Source organism: Cucurbita maxima, unplaced genomic scaffold (assembly GCF_002738345.1).
Source record: "Cucurbita maxima cultivar Rimu unplaced genomic scaffold, Cmax_1.0 Cma_Scf00036, whole genome shotgun sequence".
NCBI classification, from domain to species: domain Eukaryota; kingdom Viridiplantae; phylum Streptophyta; class Magnoliopsida; order Cucurbitales; family Cucurbitaceae; genus Cucurbita; species Cucurbita maxima.
Genome location: NW_019272052.1, coordinates 2,150,231 through 2,171,166, shown reverse-complemented (window position 1 = coordinate 2,171,166; position 20,936 = coordinate 2,150,231). Strand labels below are relative to the sequence as shown.

Sequence of the window (20,936 nt, the reverse complement as noted above, 5' to 3'; positions counted from 1 at the left end):
AGTTAATGTTAATGGTGTATTACAAATATAAATCAAATACAGTTAAAATATTATTTTAGTTCTTATATTTTTAAAATTTGTAATTTTAGTTCACATTTTTTTTTCCATAAATATTAAAATTAGCCCATTTACACCGTATAAATAATTTTTTAAATATTTATTTAAAGGATGATAACTAAATTTTAATATTTATCTAAATTAAAATAGAACAAGTTTGGGTGTTTTAATAAATAAATAAATTAAAATGGGTAGGTTTTCTTGAAAAAGAAGGGATGAGCTGTAGTGAGGTGGGGGTTTCACGTGGGGAGGTGGGGCCCATTGAGGACATGGCCACGTCATGATGGAGCTATGGGCTCTCACTCTCTGTTTTGGGCTCTTAGGAGGAGGAGCTGTCCTTTTCCCTTTTCCTCTATGGGCCCAAACTTTATGGACCATCCCCCCCCCCCCCCCCCCCCCCCCCCCCCCCCCCCCCCCCCCCCCCCCCCCCCCCCCCCCCCCCCCCCCCCCCCCCCCCCCCCCCCCCCCCCCCCCCCCCCCCCCCCCCCCCCCCCCCCCCCCCCCCCCCCCCCCCCCCCCCCCCCNCCCCCCCCCCCCCCCCCCCCACCCAAAAACAACCATATAATTAAATCTTCAATTATATATGTGCATATATATTATTTATTTATTTACGAGTTATATTTTTAATAATGTTAAAAATTCAAATTTCTCTATCACGAGTGGTCACCTTATCGCTCTCGGGTATTTTATCGGGCCTCTAATATCATGGACAATAACTATAAAACTCTTCATATTTATAAAATGTAATGATCACGTTACATAATAAAATTGAGATCATTTACGATCGGAACAATATTATTACAAATTTAAAAGTATAATTATTAAATTATTACATACTAAAACTAAATAATTATATCTATGAAATTAAAAATTAAAAAATATAATTTTTTTTAATGCAAAATACAAATACGAAAAAGGGGTTTTTACCTTATCATAATCCAAAAAGGAAAATGGTTACAAGTTATTGTTTTTTTCGGTTGAGAATATCAAAAATACTAAACAATAATTTAATGATAAATTTAATCTAACAAGTTTAGATTAATAAATCTTTGACATATTCCAGTTCATGAACCTAATAAACATTTAAATTACACTTAATTACAAAATTAAGATCTTAGGCGATATTAATCGAGATTTTTTAGTACAAAATGGAATGTTCATGAACTCGATAAACATTTTTAAAGTTTAAAAACTAAACTTGTAATTTAACCCAACTAAAAATCCCGACGAAAGAATAATAAAAAATGAAGCTCAAAACCGAAAAATGAAACTTGAAGAACAAATAACAGCAAAAGCATCACATGTATAACATTAATAAGAGGACTATACAAAACTAGTTGAGATCTCTAATGACTGTCAGTCAAATATTAACTAAATGCATTCTAGTTGTGCCTGTAATCACACGCACCTCCTTTCTTGCAGTGTCCACTTTCATGGTATTTGCACAGTTTTTGTGCTTTATTATAAGGAGACCAAGAACTCCCACCACCACCACCATAAGATGGTTGCATCCCCCATGATTTACCTCCGTTCCCCGGATCTCCGCTGTGAGAGCCACCGTCCTTTTGATTCGAGAATCTATCCCCATTTCTACTGTGCTCGTTATTACCCCACATGTTCTGATTCGGGTACGGGACGGGCCAACTGGGATTCATGTTCATAGGTGGCATTGGTCCATGGCTGGGGGCAACCCATCCCGGAGTTGCGTTTACTGGAGGTGGCATTGGGCCGTGCGCGGACCATCCTTGGATGTTTCCGGTTGGTGGTCCTTGACCTGGAGCAATCCAACCTGGGTTTGTACCTGTAGGAGGAGGAGCAGTTCCCCACATCATACCAGCAGTAGCATTTGGAGGTGCTGCAATTGAACCTCGACCCATGTTTGGCATTGATCCCCAGCCTGGGTTCGGAGTCTCCGAGCCCAGTCGTGGAATGGTACTTTGGCCATCTGTAGCACCCATTCCCCGAGGTAGATTGGCTGGAGTTGAAGACTGAATGTGCGGCGGGTTACTGGGAATAGGAGGCGTAGATCGCCAAGGGTCCGAGGATGGAAAACTCGTCAAACCAGGCATGGAGAAACTCGTGGTTGAACTTCCTGCACTGAACGACGTAGCAGGGGACATCTCCCCCCAACGACTCGGAAGAGTTTGTGCTGGTGGCATGCTAGAAGAAAGGTTTGATTCAAGTTTGAGAGATTGTGCATTCTGAACAGCGCTAGACCCATGTCCTTGAGCTTCCATAGGAGTATTACGATTGTTGATGGATTGTACTAAACAATGAAGATTTGCGCTAATGCTTTTGATATCTGCAGCTGGATAGACCGAAGCATCACCCATGATAGGTGATTGTCTTACTGGCTGAGAATGATGATTTTGAAGCACATTCATAGGACCTAAACCCGTGCCCTTTTCCGCTGAATTCAGGCCAGAATGCGAGCGTAACGAGTCGTTTTCAGAGCGTTGCACAAGTGAAGAATTGTGCAAGAACGATGCAGCCACTTGAAATGGCTGCTGCTCCTTTGTTCCTCCTGAGCTGGGAGTAGGAGAAGGAAGCCTTGTGAAGTTCTTAATACCGTGGTCAGAAGACCATCGGTCTCCCGAGTACCTGGGGACTTCTACCGAAACCGAGGCAGGTCTACTCGTAGGGCTAACTTCATTTTCAGATTTCCATCTTCCTCCAGACGATTGGCCATAAGAAGTCGGATTAGTATTCTGACCATCCATACCTGACTGCAAAACGGCTCCCTGAGGCTTCCCAACAAATGAAGAAGCATGCGTGTTTGCTTGGAAGCTGTTATTCGTCAATGGAGTGTCCTTCAGGATCTTCCCGGCCAAGACATCAGTCAAAAGCAGGGAGTCGTCTTGCTTGTCTGAGGCTCTCCATACTTTCAAGTCTGCAGGAAAATAGCCTGTGTTGCTCCATTTACGAAGCTGCACCATCGAAAACGGTCCCTGAACTTTCCCAGACGGATCCTGATAACACCATATCTTCTTGGTTTCATTAACAATAGGAGCATTCTGAGTAGTCCCAACAGATGGAGATGCTGCTGGATTTACCGAGTGAGCAGCAGACGACAACTCAGCGGCTGCCCCGGACGAGATATTCCTAGCAGTGACATCTGAACTGGGTGAAACTTGTTGCTTGTCCCACTTGTTTGTTTGTTTAACATCTCTATCTCTTCCTTGACTCCAAGAATTTTCATTTATGATTTCACCAGAACCAATGGCATCGTCGCCTTGGATTGAGAAGCCTTTCCCAGATGAGTTCCTGGTCAAGTCCCGAGTCGTGTTCAAAAAGTTTCTGGTCGCGCTCCAGGAATCGTTCAAATTTGAAACTCCTTTTCTAGGAGAAACCGGCTCCCTCGTCCTCCTGCCAAAGCTTGTGCCTCTCGACGACGTATAGGTTTCTGCATGCAACACAATGTTATACTGGCTGGCTAATGAAAAAGAAATATGAATTATCAAGCAAAAGAAAACCTTGTCTCTTATCATCTGCTTCATCTTCATCTTCAGATTCATGACTTGGATCCATATTTGGGTCTGCATGTATTTCTGGTATTTCCTCTCGTCTTCGCTGCCGCTCCTCCGGTGTCTTCAAAAGCTGTAGTTTCTCAACACATTCCCTAAGCGTTTAGAGAAGTCAAGGAAAATAATCATAGCATTATATATCTCATTATCCAGAGTGTACGACACGGGATTATCAGGTCGGGATTCATAGCACGTGTGGAACGAGAGAAATTTCGAGATTATTCGAAGACGAAAAGAGAGAGGATTTGTAAACTTCCCGCGACAATCCGTTTCAAAGTGTACCTAGATGAGAGTGATTCTACCAAAAAGCATCTCCTTTTGACAAATAAAATTCAGCTATAATTCAACAAACTATTGAGAAAAGGATATTCTTTTCGGCGCCCTTTTTCACTTGCTCGATCACGAAGATGACTTAGTCGAACTATCTCGGTTTCCATACACTGAAAGAGAGACATACAACGAAAAGTTAACTAGAAGGCAAACAATTGGTATCTAAAAATACAACGAAAAGTTAACTAGAAGGCAAACAATTGGTATCTAAAATACACATCAAAAACAAAAAAGTTTTAACAAGTACAAGATGCCATGTAAAGAGAAACTATGGAGTCAAATTCTTGTGCCCTAAGGCCCTATGCCTAGGTGTCGACTTTAAACCTTTTTTTCTCGAATCAGTGGTCAGCCTGTGCTTGAACGACCACATTCTAAGAAGCAACTTCCTATGGTACGGGATGGTCCCCTATTGATGAACCAAATCACTCGAAAGAAAGTAATTTCACCACTATTTATTAGGCAAACAAAGATTATTTGATCTAAAAAGAAGGCCGGGGGAATAGTTTAGCTCGGTTAACAATTGGGCAATCAAGGTCATGGTCTGGCACCACCATAGCATCAACTCATCCTTTCGGATAGCATTGGTGGGATGCGTCGAGCAGGCAAGAAATATGAAAAATAAATTCGCTAGCTTTTGCTCGATCTCATGAAGATCATCGGGTAGATGCGAGCCAAAGTTGGCACCGATTAATTTCACAACATAGTGCAAACGAACAATCTAACGTCACGATCGGTATAAATCTTCCTTATTTCTTTAGATCGGTTTTTCACAACAGTTCTTAAATACCAACATGGTCAGTCATGCTACCAAGATTTTTATACAGAACAAAAGGAACAAAGAGAAAGAAAAGAAAAGAAAGAGCCATATCCAAATGAAACCATTAACATTCAAATACTTACATCCTTTACTCTAGCATCTTGAAGGGACATTGCTCTCTCATGGAGGTCACCCTACAGGGGAGAATTGATATTTCAACCAAGCTTGAACTTTTATTATTATTATTTTACGAGAAGCTCGAGTAAATAATAAAACAAGGTAAAATTACCACAGTCAAACGGTTGAGGATTCCACACTTGATGCTCTGCCGGAGACGCTTGCACTCCTCCTGAGCACCCCGAAAAACAAAAGAACGTGCCGAAGAAATCAAAACTACACCTTCTTTGCTGGTAATCAAGTTCTAAGACAACGTTCAAGCACTAAATTTGTATTAAAATTACCTCAGTGAACTCTTGATTCGAGATAATATCGATTGAAATCACTTCTGTCTTATTCAAATTCAAGATCTCCAGCATGATATACGTCATCTTTTTACCAACTTTATAAGGCTCCGATGCTTTGCTTGTACCTGATAAAATTTCAACAACTTAAACGTTACTTCTATGATTCTATGCGTTCTTATACGAAGCAAATGGTAGGTAAAGGCGTGATTCTTACCTACAACTTGAACCAGCCGATATAAATCTTGTTTTTGTGCATTGCCCGATATTCGTATCCTCACAAAAGAACCAACAACCTTGTCGTGAAAACTCTCCTCGTCTTCAATCAGATATTCCACCAAATTACGTCTCAAGTAAATCAAGTTAATGTTGTGAGTATCAATGGCTGCATAGTCATCAAGGTTACTCTGCATTCCTCTCTCGTCACCTTTTTTCCGATACCTGCGTTTCTTCTCTTTCTTAGTTTTCCCCGACACATCAGTGTTCCCATCAGCCTCCAACTGATTAGATTCAGTATCGGCGACACTCGCTTGGAAGTCATTTATCTGGGCATCTTCTTTGATGAGGAAGTGTGACTCTAGGAGCTTTAACATTTCAAAATGTCCCACGCGTGGCTTTCCAAACAAATTCTCGAGTCTTGAATCACAAATGATCTGACTTTTCCGCCGAGGATCACGAAGCTTATTTCTTTTAATATATTCTAATAAGAGAGCCTGAACATCAAACTGAGATAAAACAGTTTTATCGCCATTTTTCATGTGCATTACGAACTCCAAGAGCTCTTTAGATGCCCACTCGACATCGGTATCCGCAGATAGCCCTTGAGAATCAGGTATAACTGGCATACTAGGTGAACTCATTTCCTTTGCATGAGATTTTGACTTTTTCTTAGCTTTTTTTCTCTTAAAGCTACCAGATTCTTCATTTTCAGAAACATCCAAATCTGATCCTCCATCAACATCACATAGCTCACTAGGTGAATCGGGTCTGTTAGTTAGCGTCTCAGATCCTTTCCACGGGCTTTTTGCACGAACAAGTTCATCAAAAGTTAGAGAAAGTTTTCCCTTCATCTCTGTCCAGTACTCCTTGAAAAGATATTCCCAGCTATTTTTGTCATTAAAATCAATTTGGCCCTGCACAAGCACGAGAACGACAAAATAAGCAAAATTGAGGTTTGGTAAAGATTAAAATTTTTGAAGAAATCACCAAAATTGATTGTGAGTACGTATGGACCACACCCTTTTGAATGGACTTGTAATGGCCCAAGCCCACCGCTAGCAGATATTGTCCTCTTTGAGTTTCCCCTCAAGGTTTTTAGAACGCATATGCTAGGGAGAGGTTTCCAAAGAATGCTTAGACTCCCCAACTGATGCGGAATCTCACCGGACTTCTAGTGGTTTGTTGAAACTCTAGTAAAACCCTCTAGACCGCTACTACTTTGCTGTCCTTTTTTTGTACCAATTTGTAAAACACTTGGTCAGGGATGGGGCTAATACTTATTTTTCGGAGGATTAGTCGGTAAGGGCTAAACCTCTTTGTGAGTTATTCCCACAGCTTTATCACATTCCCCCTTGCTTTCTTTGGTATCTCTCGATGAAAGCTCGATTTCTTTATAAATCCATAGCCATAAATCTTTGCCATACTTCATCTAGTCGACTACTTTCTAAGACATTGTTTTCTCCCTCCCTTTCTAACACTTTGCAAACAAAAGTCCTTATAGTCTCCTCCACCCATATTTCATGGAACTTTCAGAGGGCTTTGGAGTTCATGACTAGCTCAGATCTAGATATGTGTTCACAATTCTTAACGCAATAAGATATAAGCAAATGCAGAGGAAACACGGAAATGATTTGAAGAACGGACGATAAAACAACACGTCATTTTATTGTTTTAATGAGAAACCAATATTTCATTGAGAAAAAAAATAAAACGACACGAGCATCAAAAAAACTAATAAGCTCACAAAAGCTACACTGTTCTTACTGTTGTGAATTAGCTGCAAAATTAAAAATTTCTCAACACTATAAGGAGACAATTCATGAATTTTAGGCACTAATTAACTGTAATACGTACCTTTTCTGTACTCCCCTGCTCCTTCTTTTCAATCAACATAACAAATCTCATGCAAGCCTCGCAGAAGCCTTTGTTCCCTCTAACACATAAAATAACAGCATTTTTTATGCAGCTCTTGCACAAGGAAAATGTACATGTGTAACACATGTAGTGGGCAGTCTTCTCACAGTTACTACAGAGATGCCAACCTAAAATCATCCATTATAAAAGAAAACCCTGAATGAGAACTTAATTAGAACAATTAAGAGCACAAGAATGGGGCTTGTTAAGAAACAAGGTTAATCATTAATTTGTAGATAATTAGAAAATTTTGTGACAAATATTTCCACTTCCACAGTACGAACTTAGAACAACTAAGCCTCCGACGTTTTTACAGTACGATGAACAAGCTAGCCAAGATGACTTAAAAAAAACTCTACAAGAAACAAAGAACGAAAAAATCCCGAAGAACAGCATGACGATCCTCATAAATAGATGATAATCGATGATCCTTATAGAAACAAAAACCCTCAATTCCTTTCTACCCAGAACCACCAGTGAATTGAATGAGCAACTAAACAAAACATCCAAAAGAACAAGAAAACATCAGGAATGCGCTGTTAAAAGAATATGTAATATAAGACAGTACATTACCACAGTTCCATCGACCCTTGGCTCGGAAGAATGCCTCGTCGCGATTAATACAGGAAGGGTGGTATGCCTTGGGACAACCTCTGAAACCAAGGAAATAAAAGATAAACGTATCATGGAAACAAAGTAACGATTTGGGATGTTCCTGAAAAACTAACCTGCGATCACAGAGTACAAGGTCACCCCCATCAAAACAAATAAAGCAAACGTCCTCTTCCACCTTCTTCCTAGAAGGCGCTCTAGCTGGAGCTTTAGAATTCTTTCCACGCTTCCTTTTCGCACCACTGCTACCTTTATTTGCCTCATCGACCTCCTCCTCAGCCTCCTCTCCTGCTTCTGTCTCCTCCACCAAGTATGTCATGTTTGCATCAGTCTCCTCCGACCCAATCCCTTCGTCCACCAAATAAACCATGTCGTCGTCGGCCTCCGTAGTCTCTTCGGCCATAGCTATTTCCTCAACTTGTGCAGTCTTGTTTTCTTCCACGTTCTCCGATTTTACCATTTCTGGGGTGTAGTCTGTCACATGCACTCCCTCAGCCTCTGCAGTCTCGCCTGCCATATTCTCAATCTTTCCAACCTCGACGCTCTCATCGGCTGAACCCAATCCCTGCACCTCCGCTTCCTTATCTTCCACGTTCTCAATCTTCAACACCTCCATACCATAGTCTGCTATGTCTACTGCCTTGATCTCTGGGGTCTCGTGTGCCGAATTCTCCATCATCACCACATTGGTAGCCTTGTTTCCCATACATATTCCATCCATCTCAGCAGCCTTGTCTTCAGCATTTTCTACATTTACCGCCTCATCGATCTTCCCAGCAAAATGTGGCAAACCCACCTCATCCGTCGTGCTTGAGACATTCTCCATCTTGCACATTTCACCAGTTCTGTCCCCTAAATTCGTCGCCCGTCCCTCCTCCACCACAGCCTCATCTACCAAACTATCTTTTAACTCAGAGTTTTCAGCCAGCCGAACCGGGACGCCTAATTCCCTTTCCTCCAAAGTAAAATTTTCTTGCTTTGGAACCTCTGTATCCTTCGAGTCGTCGGAGTCATCAGCATTCTCTTCCACCACTGAATTATGCACCAAATTGGTTGCATCAGTTCCATCTACAAGCGTTTCCTCAGCCAAAACATCACTCAGGCATGTCTTCTTGGTTGTCTCTGCACGGCCAACTGCACCCAAGCCTTCTCCGACCGTGTCCTCTGGAAAATTCGCCATCAAAACGTCGCCCTCGACCTGATTTTCAGCTACACCAACCAAAACCGTTTCATTTAACATCTCGCCTTCCACAAATTCAGTCACAGCCTTCTTCTCCTCTTCCTCCTCCCCTGTATTCTCTTTCATATCATCGAAATCCCTTTGCTCCAATAACGCCGCCTCCAACTTCATAGAATCTTCCGCCACATCCTCAATAATGTTACGAAAATCCTTCTCCTCTGCTATCTCTATCTTCTCCGCCACATCCTTCTTCATCTCTAAACAAGTATCCGCAGCAAGACTCTCATCCCCGATAATTGCATCTCCGGCCGGTGAAGATTCAACGCTCGTATTAACTGGAAACTCCGTTTCGACAATAGAGGACTTAAACACACAATGCTGTTCTTCATGTTCTTCGTGTTCTTCATTTCTCTGAAGCTCCCGATGAACGTCACACTTAACATCCAAGATTCCATCTTCGACATACAGAGGAGATTTTTGTTCGTGTTTCGAAGAATCATCTTCTTCGGTTTCCATTCAGAAACAGAATTGGATTAAAAATTAGGAACAATGGCCAGGAATTGAAACCCTAGGGTTTTAAGATCCACTTCCCCTCTTAACAAAATTTACGGTCCAAGAAATAAGAGCGTTTGCAGAACATTTGAGTTTCGCTCCTCTTCGAAGATTTGCCTTGTTTTTTCAATTTGATTTTTTTTTTTTTTTTTTCTTTGTGAACAAAGATAATGATCCATTATATAGGCCCGTAATTGGGCATAATTACATAAATAACCCTCCTAATGTCAAATTTACTATTAAACAAATTTTAGCCCAAGGGCTATCTTTCCCTAAATATTCTTTAATTTCCAAATATACCCTTCTACTTCTTTTTATTATTGTTATTATTATCTTATGAGGTGTAAAAACTAATTATTATAAGGTCGAGAAGAATATATATTAACCAATAAAACTCATAGAAAAATTATATTTAAACTTTCGGTTAGTTTTTCCTAAACTATAACGTTAAAAAGTTGAGAACGGTCTGAGTTTTATTATTTTGATAGACTTATTGTCACTCATATACGTAATATCGAGTAGATCATTTTTGCATTTAATATGATTCGTACACTTTATATTTAGTATATAAAAAATGTCGTTGATGTACTTCTTATACTTTAATCAAAATGTGTAACTGATCCAATATTGATCCACGATGATTTGTAATCATAGAAAAAATTAAGTTTGAATTTTTTAATTTTATCCTATTTGAAGTATAATTTCATTGGAATTTCATGTCCGGCTCATTCTTGGATGACTTGTCCATTCTTGTTAAGACCTATTTGGTGGAGTTAGCTCGTTGGTTGAGGTGACATGTCATTACTCAAATTAACTTTTATGATGTTGAGGCGTCTCTCAATTTGAATTAAGCAAATCACCCCGTAACTCATAAATGAAATATAGTATAGAATTAATAAATATCATATTGAAACATACCAATTATGGAATTTTCAAACTTTGAGAGCCATATTATTTTTTAAAAAGTTTATAGATATTAACTTACATTTTGCATAATATGGTATTCATTCAATTATGAACATATTTACGATAATATAACGGCACAAACCCATGGCTAGTGTTCTTTTGAATTTTCCCTTTCAGGCTTAGTCCCTCAAGGTTTTGGAAATGTGATTTCCCCAGACTTACAAAGAGACCCACAGCTGGCAGATATTGTCTTTCCACACTTACATTTGAATTTTCCCTTTCAGGCTTAGTCCCTCAAGGTTTTGGAAATGTGATTCTCACCGCTGGCAGATATTGTCTTTCCACACACTTACATTTGAATTTTCCCTTTCAGGCTTAGTCTTTCCACACACTTACATTTGAATTTTCCCTTTCAGGCTTAGTCCCTCAAGGTTTTGGAAATGTGATTTCCCCAGACTTACAAAGAGACCCACCGCTGGCAGATATTGTCTTTCCACACACTTACACAGGGACCCTAGAAAGGGTAGGCCTTTCCACACACTTACAAAGTGACCGTTATAATATCTACAAGCAGGAAGCCTCGTCATTTCAAATGAGAACTTTTCATTATTATTACTTCACACCATCATATAATTTATAATATATTGTATTACATATTTTTCAAGTTTAATACAAATAAATTGAATTTATGGCATAAAATACTATATTTCTTACATATTTATCATTTAGAACCAAGATCAACGATACTGAAAATTGGTCAGTTACATCTCAACAAGAGTGGTAATTCATAGTTTACAAACAAGGCAATTTCGTTACAAGGAAAATCAACAAACAATGAAAGGAAGTCTTTATATTATATAGAAGCAAGATCAATGAGACCGAAAATTCATTGTCTAAACCGCATAGCAATGTTTCGTAATAATAGCACGGGCAAATACTACAATGCAACCGAGTAGAGCAATCTATAAAGTTTAGTTCTCAGATTATCTAAACTCCAAGCAAAATCTGAAGGTCTAACCTTGTCGAGAACGTGTGTTATCTCTTTTGATCATCAGTACCTCCGGGGATAACGGTCCATAAACCGACCAGAAGGGCATTCGTATGCCAAGTGACCACGTCCCCCGCAGTTATGGCAGATCATCAAAGGGCCCATGCAATCTCTACTCATATGGCCAAGCTGCTGGCATGTCCTACACACAACATCCCGGTAAACACCAGCACCACCCCGCACACTGCCACCGCCACTGCCTCGGTCTACTCGGTCTCCGAGGACGTTGGACTTCGGACACTGTCTGGCCACATGCCCTGATACATTACACAGGTTGCAAATCGGGTCATTTGGACATTCACGAGCAAGATGGCCTGTCTTCCTGCAATTGTTGCACGCCTTCTCATTAGTACAATCAGCTGCTATATGACCTTGCTTATAGCAATTATTGCAAAGCCTCAAGTCGCCAGTGGGGAGCGGAGGAGCCGTGCATTCCCTGGCCCGATGTCCTGCCTTACCACAGGTGTGGCAAATGCCTTCATTGGGGCAGCTACTTGCCATGTGACCGGGTTCTCGACAGTTCCAACATAGCGACTTTGTCGTGCACTCGGAAGCAATATGCCTAGTAGATCAAGTGATAAGTAAAAGGGGGTCATTGTTCAACCAAATGTATACCAAATATGCAATTATAACCCGATTCGACCATGTTTAGGAGTGCTATTGAAATGATTAAAATCACTCTAAGACTCAAAGACACGTTTTTAATCCTTCGAATGTGATTTTCGTGTCAGCAAAATTGATTTCGAATGATTAAAACCATGTTTTGAAGTGATTTTAACCATTTCAAAATTACTCACCGACCTAAATCACATAAAACCTGCTTGATAGCATCGTACAATATATCCTCGAGTCAACTTCAAATCTCAAATTCTAAATTAAGATTAGTGACACCGGAGTAGAATGGAACCAAATCCATAATTTTCATGTCAAGTAGAATGGAATATAGCAGCCAGTAGAATGGTGAATATTTAAGTACATAAAAAAATAAGTATTCTCCCAAGTAAACATTTGTATCCGAATAGGCAACGAAGATAATAAGCATATGTATCCGAATAGGCGACGAAGATAATAAGCATAAGATCAAGTTTCCTTACCCAGGGAGACTACAATTGTGACAAATTGCGACATCTTGGCATTCTCTTGCAAAATGGCCAGGCCGCTTGCAGTTCTTGCAAAGATTATCTCGACTGGCAATAAAATCAGATTAAGATTAACATCTCAATAATTTTTTTTTTTTCCGGATAAGCAAGGGAAAATGATCAAGAAGCATAATGAAGAAATTTAAAAGGATCAACCACAACAATATAAGCTCCCTCCGCAACTTTTCATACTAATATATGTTCGTGTCCGAATGTCAGAAACATAAACATCAAATACTATTACCATACAATTAGTATAACATGGATATTATACAGATCGCAGCAATGCAGGAGAAGCCCATGTCTGCTCAAGCATGGTAAATGCAGAGATTTGTCGAGTTCGTCAAACACAAAGTGTGCAACCCCAATAATGCAATGGCTACATAATTCCTTAAAAACAGACTCCATGACCATGTGTGTGATAGGTATCTGTGTATGTATTGAGAAGAAACGAGATACGAATTGATGAATGAATGAAATGTACTAAAAAAAAGACGGGGAAGGTAGGTCCACAGCCAAAGATGGATTTAAAAAACACAACTGCAAATTCTTCCCCATCCTACATATAAGATATGAGATAAATACATAATTTATCAGAATCAGAAACCTGAAACCCCGACGAGATTCTCTCCTGTATGGTGCATCACGATATGAAAAACGATCAGACCGGATTTTACGATCCAGTGGGCTCCTGCTCCTGCTCCTGCTCCTGCTCCTGCTCCTGCTTTGACTCCTGCTATCTGAACTCATATCCAAACTTATTCTCCAATACTTATTCCCACTGATACGTGAAAATACCACCACCACCACCACCAAAATATCACACCGATGCTGCCTCCTCCCTGCCCATATAACAACCACACACCAAATTCATATCCATGAATCCAAACCAAACTCTTTCTTTTCCCTTCAAATAGAAAACACCAATTTCCAATCCCATTCAACAAAGTAGTAAAATTCCAACAAAGCAAACACCACCACAACATCCAATTCCTCAACTACATTCTTCATACAATTTCAAGAATGGCTGAAGTTAACATTGCCAACACATCACCAAGCTAAGAATTTATCCAGTAGCGGACCATCCACAAACAACGCCCACTAACATTCACATTCCATATTGCTGCATCAACTTCTTTCACTATTACAACTTGTAAGTCATTTGTGTCAATGATTTTTGAAAATTTCACAGTTTACAACTGGTAATCCCACCACGAGTGATCATTTTGGAAACATCTCTTTAACTAATTACTAATTTTGCAGAACAGGTTCTACAGTCAATTTGTGCAGCCGTTAAAATTTCTAATAGAAACAAGCAAAGCCAACATACGAACTACTAAGCAACGCTAACGCAAATAATAACTACAACTGCCACAAATCACGAGATCTTTGCAGACGTGATAAGTTGGCACATAAAGAGAAATTTCATATTCGTTGAGAGAAATTATACCAAGAACATTTACAGACGCTCAACAACAACAACAACAACTAAAAACAAACACAATTCACGGACCTCTAGATTATCTCAACATGTAATCTACAACGCTGTAACTTACAAACCACTTCCATCATGTAATTCCGAAGAGAAAGATGCAGAAGCAACACGATGCGTCGGAAAATCATAAAAAAAAACGAGAGTGCATAAAGAAAACCAAACTTTTCATGGCAATTATGGAGAATATGCGTCTACATATACCAAAGAAAATTAACAAATAATGAACCCTAAGCCTCTAGACATAGAAATGCAATGAGACCATACTCCAAGAATGTAAATCAGAAATGAAAGAGAAACGAACCTAATATCAATGGCTACGTGCTTGTGGCTGATATTGCCGTAGCTCAAATGGCTGAAGACGCAAAAATTACGAACAAAGCCGCAGCGGGGACGAGACGCGCAGTAAAACAGCTGGTCGAGAGCGAAGATTTTGCAAGTATCAGTCGAAGAAAAGATATCGGATCGAAAAAGTGGAAGGCAATATTATTGGGCCTCGATTTGCGTTAAGCCCAATATTTTCTGGGCCTTGCTCATTGGGCCTAATATATTTCTTTAAAAAATAATATTTTCCGGATTTTCATTCTAATTATACTAAAATAAATAATTAATTATTATAATGAATTAATGAAATTTTGTATGTAGTGATTTCAATTAATTCATTAATTAATTATAAGAGTAGTTGCAGTTTATTAAAATGGTCACGGCTAGCCCAATACATCTCGTATCGTGTTTTGCCCTCATCTTTAAAGTTTTTCAATGTTGAAGAGCTTTTATTATATCCGTATAAGCCATAAATATTAGAGTAAGATGGATAATATTTGTTTAGGAGTGAACTTGAGCAGTAATTCAACTGTTTTACTCAAATAATAATTTGGGATAATTAACATTTTNAATATCAATGGCTACGTGCTTGTGGCTGATATTGCCGTAGCTCAAATGGCTGAAGACGCAAAAATTACGAACAAAGCCGCAGCGGGGACGAGACGCGCAGTAAAACAGCTGGTCGAGAGCGAAGATTTGCGTCAGTCGAAGAAAAGATATCGGATCGAAAAAGTGGAAGGCAATATTATTGGGCCTCGATTTGCGTTAAGCCCAATATTTTCTGGGCCTTGCTTATTGGGCCTAATATATTTCTTAAAAAAATAATATTTTCCGGATTTTCATTCTAATTATACTAAAATAAATAATTAATTATTATAATGAATTAATGAAATTTTGTATGTAGTGATTTCAATTAATTCATTAATTAATTATAAGAGTAGTTGCAGTTTATTATTCGACTCGTTCTAGTCGTTGTTTAATCGCTTTGATGCATTTCTTTCTCTCTCGAGCATTATTTCAAGCAGAAATGAAGAGCATTGAGTCTCGACCTAATCTACAGGTCTGCTAATGTAAAGTGAGTCGAGTTTTAATTGTTGTTATAAAACGTCAACACGGGTCAGCAGTGGCAATTGAAAGAGTAGCTCGAAAATGGTCACGGCTAGCCCAATACATCTCGTATCGTGTTTTGCCCTCATCTTTAAAGTTTTTCAATGTTGAAGAGCTTTTATTATATCCGTATAAGCCATAAATATTAGAGTAAGATGGATAATATTTGTTAGGAGTGAACTTGAGCAGTAATTCAACTGTTTTACTCAAATAATAATTTGGGATAATTAACATTTTTTATTATATTAGGTTAATAAAATTTTAAAATTTATCAATGTTAATAAAATTTTTGACTTTTTTATTTTTATTATTCGATAATATTAACATAATATAATATAACTAAACTTGTTAGTATATTTATATATTTTTATTTGACTCGGGTTAATTGGAGGGTTTTATCCCATGAACCTGAAACTGAATCGAGTCAGTTCGGGTTCAGAAAAATAAACCCAAACCAACTTGAAAAGCTAATTCAACACAACCCAACCCAACCTTTATAGTTTAGGTTGGGTTGGTTCGGGTTATCGAATTGAATGCACAACCGTAATTGTGAAAGGATAATAATAATCGGCAATGATAAAACATACATATTTGCAATTTTCATAAAAATATATTTTTTTTATAAAAAAAAAAAGTAAAATATAATTTACGAAAAATTTACATTTATATAATTTAATTGATCCTAAAACCCGGGCTAACATATGGTTTTTTTCGTAATGAATCATAAAATTAATATTAAAAATGGGAATATAAAAATAAAATAAATTATATAAATAATTTGGTCCAATTATTAACCCGGGCTAACATATGGTTTTTTTCGTAATTAAAATGATCTGTTACCTTTCTCTTAACTTGCCGTGGCAGCTAAGCAAAGAAATATTCTAACAATTATAAAGTTTTTTTTTTTTTTTTTTGTCCTTTTCTAGCCAACTCCATACCGGTGAATACCGTTGTCGACACTCACTACCACCCACCGCTACCAAAAAATTCGTAGGAAATCGTCCAACATAAAATTGGTCATAAACACGCTTAGCTAAAGAGCTCGTATAATTAAGTTACCAAAAAGAAATGTGCACATTATTGATATATGAAGTAACTTTCATTTTCTTTAAGCATTTATTAGTCATTTTATTTTCAAGGTCGGATATAATTTCATTTTATTCCTATCGAAAAAAATAATAAATAAATAAATAAGTGAATATAAAAATGGTTGAAAAGGCAAAATAATAATAATAATAATGTCCTTTTGACTTTCATTTATAAACTCTTTGTAAAGGTTTGATCATTTCCAAGTCCAATTCTATTGTCCCTTTTTCAAGTGCCTTCTATCACGCCACTAACTCATGATCCTCATTGTATTTTTTATTTTTTTTAATAAAATTTATTAAGTAAGGATTATATATATATATATAAAAGTCGACTTCCACCTCTTTTGTGAGGCACAAACGCTAAGAGTGAGAAGAAAGGAAGGAGGAAAGAGACTATAGCAAACCGTCTCAAGTAGTGAATAAGGATAAGCTTAGCTGCTCGACATAATAAAATACTGACTACACAGAAGAGTAGGTCCTGAAGTGAAGGACGTAAACGATCGGAATCAATGTGTTCAAATTGACTCTGGACTAAACAACCCTTATGCTCTAAACTACACACATGCTACAATGATCAAAACATTTTAAACTCTAAAAGTGGGTAGAAAAGGGAGTAGGAAAGAGGCTTGGGAAAACCCTCATAATCAGTGAATACGGTTAAGCTATGAAATATTGATCACTCTGAGCGATAGGCCCTGAAGTGAAGGATTGTCCAAACACTATGAAATACTAACCACATCGAGGGATAGACCCTGAAATGAAAGGTGTAAACAAGTAGAATAACCCTTATACCTTAAATGAGACCGGGATATTTAAAAACTTATTAGAAATTAGAAATTTTAAATTAAGCTTTGTCAGATAATTAAAGTTCCACGTCTGCTAATTTAGGGAATGATCATGGGTTTATAAACAAATAATACTCTCCAGTCTATAAAGCCTTTTGGAGAAGTCGAAAGCAAAGCTACTAGAGCATATTATTATTGAGATGAGCGCAATTTTCGTACTCAACCAACCCGATGAAAACAATAACAAAGGTTCGGGGTTCACAACCTGCACGTCCAGACACGCCCCAAATGATGGACAACCACTTCATTCCCATCTTTTTTTTTTTTTAACTTAATCAATTACTCCACGCATCCATCAATTTTCTATCTAATAATAATAATAATAATAATAATAATAATAATATATATATANATATATATATATATATATATATATATATATATATATATATATATATATAACTATATGATTAATTCACGAGCTTCACGACATTTCATGTGTACTCGTATTACTAATTTATATTAAATATATAATTTCTTAGCTAAAAATGTGCATATGATGGAACTTTTTTTTACGTCTTTATACGTATTAAAGTTTAAGAGCTAATATATACACTTTTAAGTTATAGTTAAAAGGTTAGTGTGAGATCTCACATCGGTTGGAGGAGTTTGAAAACCTCTCACTAGCAAACATGCATTTTAAAAACTGTAAGGAAAATTTAGAAAAAGTTAAAAAAGAACGAACTCAACCAGCATACACTCGATCAAGATGAACACCGGAGAAATATTGGATATTTGCACCAGTTGTTGGGATGACTTAACACAACACACAAGGTTTATTGATAACTTCAGGTATGTACAACAAAAGAGAATACAGAAAATGAAGAAAATATCTGCATAACAAACAAAAGAAGACCATATTTACTGTTAGATGAACACGACTCTTCATAATGGTATGATGACTTTGTTTGAGCATAAACCCTCACAATATTTACGGTTAGATAAACACAATGGTATGATATTGTCTATTTTAAGCATAAACTCTCATGACTTTGCTTTAGGCTTTCTTAAAAGGCCTCGTACTAATGCAGAGAGTATTATTTGATTATAAATGCAGATCATTCCATAAATTAGCCAATGAGGGACTTTCATCATCCAACATGTAGTAGTTAGAAACTAAATTTATAATTATTCATCTATTTTGAATTTGGTTATATTTTAGTTATTATACTTTTAATAAAATATTAAAAATAGACTATACTTATGGTTTAATGTGTATTTTATTATACAAAATTTAACGGAATAAATTTAAAATTGACTGAATAGGTAAAAGTTAATTTAGACGGTAAAAAATGAAAAAATACACAGATTTTTAACGAAAAGAAAGTGGGAGCTGCTGTCAGTATTTATTATTCGTTTGTCAGCTTTGGGAGGCTTCTCTTTCTTTGCCGCTCCAACAATTGGTTCCCCACAGATCTAACGGTCACAGGCAGGGACATAGGGAACACCGCTGCCACGTGGCGCCATATATGTCCACCTCTCCTTTTTAATTTTTTTCTATCCAGCTTTTTATTTTTATTTTTATTTTTATTTTTATTTTCATCACGTGATACTACCAGCTTTTAAATTACAAAGAGAAAAAATAAAGTTAAATTACCAATTTGGTCAATTAATTTTAAAGTTTTGTTATATTTGATTTGTAAAGTTTTTAATTATTTAATATTTTAGTTTTACGTTTGATATATTATTAGGATATTTATTTTGTTTTATTTAGTTATTTATAAGCTTCAATTGTATGCCTTTATAATTTTAAAATTATTCGAATGTGTAATACTTATTAAATACATAAATTAAAATTTAAAATGAAATATATTTTTATTGAAAATAGAAACTCTATTATTAAATATAATTGTACAAAAAAAAAAAAAAAAAAAGATACGAAGGGTATTTTAGTCATTTCACTCAACTCTAGTTTTTTTTCTTGGAGGTGCGGTTGGAAGAGAAATCTCAACTTTGTTGACGCTCCATCCTCGGATTCTCATTTGGTTCCACCGGCCACTGATTCATCTCAAATTTATCCTCTCCGTGAGACTGGCACTGACAGCGACGGCTCCACCGTGAGTTCCCGGAATCTGCGGCCTCTCTGGTCACCCACATTCTCCTTCTTCTTCACGATTTATGGCCGCTGGCCGGTGCTGAGTCGCCGTTGTTGTGTTACTGTTTCATCTAGGTCCATTCCTCGGTATTCATTTCCACATTTCTACGTTCGGTACGTTTACTTTCTATCTCTCTTTGATTGTCACTTTGATGCTTTCTTCCACTCGTAAAGCTTCCTCGTCTTCTTCTACTTACTCTGAAGCTACGCCTTGAGTCCTTCTCGGATTTGGATTAGAGTTCTTGCTATCATGTTTGCGTATTTATCATCTCGGTGATCTTTCCTATCGGACGTATTTTTCATTTTCGATGCTTTAATTGTTCAGCAGCTCCTTGTAATTTGTTACATGTGGAAAATGCTGCATTCGAAGTTTTCTTTGAGTCGAAGTAAATCAATGAGTTCCATAGCGACATCGAAGTTTAACAATCTTGCTTAACTGAGGTTTTGATTAAGATAAGCTAACCGTTAGAATTGAATATTTCTGCCATTGCGTAAAACGTCTATCCGCGCCATATTCCGCGTGCATTTCGGTATGCACATTGTGATTATTATATATTTCGGGGGAGTTTTCAGTTTTGGAACGTGGTTGTTTTCTTATAGTGCACGAGGCTTTAAGACGACGAAAATCGCAGCAGAGTAGCAGAGGATTCGGATCAGACCAAACAGCAGAAACGAAAGGAAAAACGAGATATTAAAAACGACGGCGTTTGGAGGATCCAATCCATTTCTCGAGCAAGTTGGCCATTGCATTCGATATCTTAACCGCATCGCTGTACCGAACGGACGCATCGTTTTCGGGAGCGGTTTTCTGAAAGGACAGACGATTCGACAGTATGATTTTTTTTTTTGTTCCTTGTCTTCTTGATTTTAATTTCGGAATTCACAGTTCCAGTAACATCTGACCAAACCTTATCGTGAAGAGCGATAAGGAGAATTCAACGACAATAACATTCTGATGGTTGGATGTCAATGCTTACCCTGTTCAAATTCCTCGAATTTGTCCGTAAGTTTTGTCGGTCTCCTCTATGAGGGAGGTTTCTGTCTTACATGAAATCTGTGAATTTTTTTGGGGGAAATACCCCGCAAGAAAAAAGGGGGTTTAAAGGGATGCGTAGAATTGAAGGTCAAGCTAGATTGCCATAGGCTTAACCATAATACGGCAATTATCATAAATCTACTTTCTAACTTTACATAATTTTTCGGGTGACGGGTAAATACCCATGATTAGCTTGTAGCTGAAGTTATTAATTCATAATCTTTCTACTATTGGTTGGCTGGTAAATACC

General features: G+C 37.7%; 3 protein-coding genes across 4 annotated transcripts in view; 1 reads left to right on the top strand and 2 right to left on the bottom strand.

Annotated features, from left to right (window-relative positions):
• Positions 1-1,328: 1,328 nt before the first annotated feature.
• LOC111468084 (zinc finger CCCH domain-containing protein 19-like) lies at positions 1,329-9,748 on the bottom strand. 2 transcript variants are annotated; one of them, XM_023113136.1, is made up of 11 exons: positions 8,723-9,748; positions 7,991-8,686; positions 7,836-7,915; positions 7,203-7,390; positions 5,347-6,262; positions 5,130-5,257; positions 4,958-5,017; positions 4,812-4,862; positions 3,951-4,021; positions 3,531-3,682; positions 1,329-3,460 (listed from the first exon to the last, which is right to left on the bottom strand). In XM_023113136.1, exons 1-11 carry the CDS (start codon positions 9,568-9,570, stop codon positions 1,440-1,442), a joined length of 5,211 nt encoding a protein of 1,736 aa, XP_022968904.1. In that variant the 5' UTR covers positions 9,571-9,748; the 3' UTR covers positions 1,329-1,439. The 2 variants fall into 2 exon arrangements, with proteins under 2 accessions (XP_022968904.1, XP_022968903.1); XM_023113135.1 differs by having other exon boundaries at positions 7,991-9,748.
• A 1,584-nt stretch (positions 9,749-11,332) lies between these two features.
• Positions 11,333-14,620, bottom strand: LOC111468434 (zinc finger protein GIS2-like). The gene is made up of 4 exons (XM_023113652.1): positions 14,496-14,620; positions 13,307-13,541; positions 12,655-12,747; positions 11,333-12,122 (listed from the first exon to the last, which is right to left on the bottom strand). The coding sequence occupies exons 2-4, from the start codon at positions 13,447-13,449 to the stop codon at positions 11,564-11,566; spliced, it is 795 nt and encodes a 264-aa protein (XP_022969420.1). The 5' UTR covers positions 13,450-13,541; positions 14,496-14,620; the 3' UTR covers positions 11,333-11,563.
• A 4,860-nt stretch (positions 14,621-19,480) lies between these two features.
• The window catches only part of LOC111468446 (kinesin-like protein KIN-7E), a 7,886-nt gene continuing 6,430 nt past the window's right edge, over positions 19,481-20,936 (top strand). The window contains exons 1-2 of the mRNA XM_023113679.1: positions 19,481-19,764; positions 20,251-20,481. The gene's annotated coding sequence lies outside the window, so the exon portion shown is untranslated. The remainder of the gene's footprint in view (positions 19,765-20,250; positions 20,482-20,936) is intronic.

What these genes read in the sequence shown, in the direction of transcription:
- LOC111468084 (XM_023113135.1), bottom strand. Translation starts at nt 9,570, where the DNA reads ATGGAAACCGAAGAAGATGATTCTTCGAAACACGAACAAAAATCTCCT. An exon ending in CAAGGGTCGATGGAACTGTG is followed by an intron (nt 7,391 to 7,835) that starts GTAATGTACTGT and finishes GGATGATTTTAG; the next exon opens with GTTGGCATCTCTGTAGTAAC. An exon ending in AGCAGGGGAGTACAGAAAAG is followed by an intron (nt 6,263 to 7,202) that starts GTACGTATTACA and finishes GTGCTTGTGCAG; the next exon opens with GGCCAAATTGATTTTAATGA.
- LOC111468434 (XM_023113652.1), bottom strand. Translation starts at nt 13,449, where the DNA reads ATGAGTTCAGATAGCAGGAGTCAAAGCAGGAGCAGGAGCAGGAGCAGG. An exon ending in GAATCTCGTCGGGGTTTCAG is followed by an intron (nt 12,748 to 13,306) that starts GTTTCTGATTCT and finishes TTTTATTGCCAG; the next exon opens with TCGAGATAATCTTTGCAAGA. An exon ending in CACAATTGTAGTCTCCCTGG is followed by an intron (nt 12,123 to 12,654) that starts GTAAGGAAACTT and finishes TTGATCTACTAG; the next exon opens with GCATATTGCTTCCGAGTGCA.